Source organism: Leptinotarsa decemlineata, unplaced genomic scaffold (assembly GCF_025532065.1).
Source record: "Leptinotarsa decemlineata unplaced genomic scaffold, Ldec_3_MD MMD2_P_RNA_scaffold_14, whole genome shotgun sequence".
NCBI classification, from domain to species: domain Eukaryota; kingdom Metazoa; phylum Arthropoda; class Insecta; order Coleoptera; family Chrysomelidae; genus Leptinotarsa; species Leptinotarsa decemlineata.
In genome coordinates, this window is record NW_027412528.1 from 6,359,590 (window position 1) to 6,364,934 (window position 5,345).

The 5,345-nt window shown below is 37.4% G+C and overlaps 1 protein-coding gene across 1 annotated transcript; it reads left to right on the plus strand.

The window, feature by feature from the left end:
- Positions 1-333: 333 nt before the first annotated feature.
- LOC141482355 (histone-lysine N-methyltransferase PRDM7-like) lies at positions 334-900 on the plus strand. The gene has a single exon (XM_074175456.1). It carries the CDS (start codon positions 334-336, stop codon positions 898-900), a length of 567 nt encoding a protein of 188 aa, XP_074031557.1.
- The last annotated feature ends 4,445 nt before the right edge of the window (positions 901-5,345 follow it).

Consider the following 5,345-nt stretch of genomic DNA (forward strand, 5'->3'; position numbering starts at 1 on the left):
TAGTGGTTGACTTCCATGTTTGCTGTCAGAATTCTGTAGCTTGGACGGCCATCCTTTTCCAGGAGCTCACGTATCGCATCCACAGCAGTATATGACCACACTCTAACAGCTTTTCTGAAAATGTTTACTGGGAAACTATTGGAAACGTATATACACATCTATATATGCACTCGTGCATCTACACATAATGTGCGAGATGCATAACCTCCAGAAAAAAGTGCATCTGTTTCGGATGACCTCGACGTTATGGAACCATATTCGCATCCAAAAAGAAGATGTATTAAAACTCTCCTGTTTGCTGTAAGAAGAAATCCAAAAACAGCTGTACCCAAAATGAAACATTTTGAAGGAGGCAAACAGTCGCTTCTTACTGAAAATGCATATATAGCCTCTCTGGAAGACAATCCGGTACCAATTGGTTCAGCGGATAGAGTCAAAAAAATTGTCCCAACAGACATATTGAAAGTTCGTCATTCCGATATTAACAGATATGGAGTTACTGCCTTGAAGAATTTGGAAACTGGAATTCGGCTTGGATCGTATGAAGGAATTTTAACTGACGTGAAAACAGAGATCGGAAATGCTTGGAAGTTGCAAGATGGAAAATTTATTGATGCAACTGACGAAACTACCTCAAACTATTTAAGGTTCGTAAATTGTGCCAGAACCCAACAAGAGGAGAATCTTGAAGCATTTGAGTGTAAGGACGATCTATATTACAAAACCAAAAGAAATATACTGAAAGGAGACGAACTTCTTGTTTTTTATGGGATATCATTTGCTGAAAATTCAGGCATTGACATGAAAACATATTATGGCGAAGAAGATACGAAAAAAGTGTCTCGCCCTCGCAGCAAGCGCACCAGTGCATCTACATATAATGTGCAAGATGAAGAATAATGAACATACCTATTTATCATTCTGTAAATATTTCCAATCATGATGGTGTTACAATATTAAATGTATATAAATAAATATAGCTATTAGTTGAAAAAAATAATGAAAAAAAATATGTTCAGTCCTCGTGAATATAAACATTAATTTATACCTAATTTATCGCGAGTATACAATGACAAATGAAATATTGAATTCTACAAAAAGGATTTGAAGCTTTATATCTTCTATTAATCATCTGCGAGCGCTTTCGACAGTTGGTAGTACTGTCATCATCTGGCACTCCTCAAAGTTTGCCAGTTGGCAGATTGAGCAAACTTTGGCAAAAACCCAAAATTGGTCAATTAAATGCTAATAACTTCGAATCATAACAGAAACGTCCGGTTTTTTTATTTATTTTAGTAGTCTTATGTGTCCCCAATCGTACTAAAGAAGTTTGAAGCACTATTGTGTCCAAAAAAGTTATGTACAGAGCATTTAAAGAAAATAAAAAATCTGACCTTAGATGCCAATTAAAAAAATAAATAAAATACATACAGGTGTTCAGACACCTTTAAAAACATGCTTAGTTATTGCTCTTTCGGTAGAGGTATCATTTACCTAGCTAAGTCTTGAACTTTTTTAATTAGGATACCTGAACCAGTTAAAGGCCGTAAATATGGATATTTGAAAAACTAAAAAAAAAATAATTCAAATGAAATTCAGCTCAAAAACCTTTAAACGAAAATCCTAAAGCAATATGCGATATTATTTTTAGACTTACATGGAAAAATAAAAAACTTAGCCCAACTTGAAAGAAGAGAAAACTGAACAAAGACCAGTACCGGTGGCATTTTACAACAGAGAATTTGACCTGAAGCTAGTCATTAATTGGAATGCATTCTGTTGTTATGATTTAGACCTTATGCTAGGGCCATAAAATTGCTTTTGAGTTTATCAATTTTTAGGTACCTGAGTTGAGTAATTATCTTGGACCCCTCGCCGGGTCGGTTTGGTTGGCCAAACAAGTTCTCCAGTCACTGCTTTGCCCTTTCAAGTTGCGAGTAGACGTTGGTTTTGTGTTTCCCATTTTTGTAATTCACCGTGTTCAGTTGTAGCCTTTCGCTCCTGCAGGTGTTGTTTATTTTGGACTATCGAACTTTTTGTTGTGTGGCTGAGTTTACGAGTCATGAACAAGCCGATATCATTTTAATGTATGGCAGATGGTAACGCATCTCTGGTACGACGTTTGTACCAAGAACGTTACCCGAACCGCAGGTAAATTAATTTCTAATTGTAGCGGTAGTTAAATTTTGCCATTTTCACCTTCAAAAGACATTAAAAATGAGTTATTTTATTGCAGGGTGCCTAACGTCCGTGTGTTTTCCAACACATATCGTAGGCTGTCTGAATCTGGTATTCATCATGCTGAACCTGCACAAAATTCAGGAAGACATAATGTCAATGTTGAGGAGCAAATTCTCGCAGCCTTCGAAGCAGATCCTACCACCAGCATCAGAGTTGTAGCGAGATATTTAAACCTTTCGATATGGAAAGTGTGGAGTACGATGCACAACGAAAAGAAATATCCGTTTCATGGCACGGGTGTGCAGGACTTGGAGGAAACGGATCCGGCGAGACGGATACGGTTCTGCCGTTTTTTGCTAAACGCAGATATTGACGACGCTTGGTTCTTAAAGTCCATCTTCTGAACTGACGAATCGAAGTTCTCCAGGGAAGGAATTATTAATTTTCACAACCTTCGTGAATGTGCTGATAAGGACAGCAATCCAAATTGGAAAAAACAGGTAAATAAATGATTTTTATTATTATTATTTTATCACCCATGTTCAACACGTGTTTAATTACCTAAATTAACTAATTTTATTGCATTTTTGTTTGAGATTTCTTTCCAAAGACAATTTTCAATAAATGTGTGGGCTGGGGTCATCGGACGCACATTGGTTGGCCCACACATTTTGCCTGACAATTCGAATGGACAAAATTACCTGGAATTCATGATAAACAACTTGCCAATGTTACTCTATGATGCCGAAGTGCCAATATTGGACACGGACAGGCCGATCACATTTCAGCAAGATGGATGCCCAGCACATTGGGCTGTAAGCGTCCGTGAACACCAGGTACCCTAATTAAAAAAGTTTAAGACTTAGCTAGGTAAATGATACCTCAAACCAAAGAGCAATAACTAAGCATGTTTTTAAAGGTGTCTGAACATCTGTATGTATTTTATTTATTTTTTAATAGGCATCAAAGGCCAGATTTTTTATTTTATTTCTTTTTTTTGTAAAGTTTAAATGCTCTGTACATAACTTTTTTGGACACAATGGTGCTTCAAACTAATTTAGTACGACTGGGGACACATAAGACGACTAAAATAAATTTAAAAAACCGGACATTTCTGTTAAGATTCGAAGTTATTAGCATTTAGTTGACCAATTTTGGGTTTTTGTACTAAAAATCGTAAAAGTTCCCGTAAAAATTAAAAACGCGCTAGAAAATAAAATGTTTGTATGAATATGTTCTACATGGGCTAGTGTATCACCCCCATAAAGGTTTGCACCCAGCTAACAAACACCCTGTATACAGAGAGAGATTTTATCGAGTGTGTATGATACAAATAAAAAATGTAACAAATAGTGGACATAACACTCCAAAAAGGTGTTTATATATTGGATCTGGATGTCACGCAGGTAGCTATAGCTGCCTACGTGGTCATGTTTGATGTAGCCTGTGAATTATAGGTCTTCTAACTGGAACCACGAATGTTCGGTTCGCTCTTGTTGTTGACTCGGTGCGTATGTGCTGTATCCTGCTTTCGGCAAACAAGTGTTGCCCATCTTTACACTTGGCTGCACCGTACTAATGAGGCCAATAGCCAGAAACACGTGTCCGTGGTTTGCCCCCCTTTTGGAGTGTTATGTCCACTATTTGTTACATTTATATATATAACATAATCGGAAAAGCTGTTAGAGTGTGGTCATATACTGCTGTGGATGCGATACGTGAGCTCCTGGAAAAGGACGGCCGTCCAAGCCACATGCAAGTACTACAGTTTTGCTCTCCACTACTCTCGTCGAGGTATCGACCGAAAGTGGCAAATCTCTAATTGCCAGAGCCATTCTCGATAGTGCTAGTCAATCCAACTTTATAACTAGCAAATTTATAAGTCGTTTATGTCTTAAAAATTCCCCTTCGAATATTTTCATTTATGGAATTGGAAATATAAGTTCTCAATCTTATGAAGGAGTTTCCTGTGTTATAAAGCCAATAAATAAACCAAAACCCAGTTTTACCTTGGATTTCGTTGTGCTACCGAGAATTTGTTCAAATATGCCCGTTGTCGATATTTCGAAAGATAAATTCGAGAAATTCAAGAATTTAGGGTTGGCAGATCCTCTGTTCGATAGTTCATAGCTCGTGGATATGATTTTGGTAGCTGACATATTCGGTTCCATTCTTAGAGGAAATATTATGGCTAGTAAAGTAGATACTCCTGTTGTTCTTGACACCGAATTCGGTTGGGTCATATTGGAAAAAATTGAAAACTCTCCACCCCTCTCTCCGCCTCTTTCGACTAATGTATTTTAAGCTTGCGCGGAAGTTTCACTTGAAAGTTTTGGAAACTTGAAAAAGTACCCACATGGATAACTTCTTCCTCTGACGAATTTTAGCTGAAAAACATTTTGTTGAAACCCATTCCCGCACGGAAACCGGAAGGTTTGAAGTCTTTCTTCCTTTCAAGATTCCAAATTCTAAATTGGAAAAGTCTCCAGACTTAGCGCTAAAAAAATTTTTTCCCTCGAACGAAGGCTTTCAAAGGAGCCTCTGCTTTGCAAGCAATATAAGTAATTCATGGGAGATTATCTTGACTCTCAATATATGGAGCTCATACCACAAAGTCAGTTAGATCATCCCTCCTATTATATTCCCCATCTCTGTGTTCTCGGGCCTGATAGTAAAACTATGGAGATTCGTGTAGTATTCGATGCCTCCAGCAAATGTGCAAATGATATTTCGCTAAATCAAACTCTTTTTGCTGGACCCAAACTTCAAAAGAATATAGCGAAGATTCTAGTCAGATTTCGCGCCAATCCCATTGCTTTAACAGCAGATATTCACCGTATGTTCCTGCAAATTCGTATTGCTAGGGAGCATAAAGATTTCCAGAGGATTTTACGGAGATTTTCCAAAGACTCGCCAGTTCAGGATTATCGTCTACTAACGGTTAGTTTCGGGGTAAGTTCTTCTTCCTTTCTTCCACTAAGAGTTTTGAAACAATTATCTTCGGAATATAAAAATCGATATCCTCTCGCTTCGAAAATTCTTGATTCAGATATATTTGTAGATGACATTGTATATAGTTGCAATTCTCTATCAGAAGCGAATTCTGCTAAGAGATAACTCATTTCGCTTCTTGGAACTGCAAGGTTTGAGCTGAGAAAATGGGC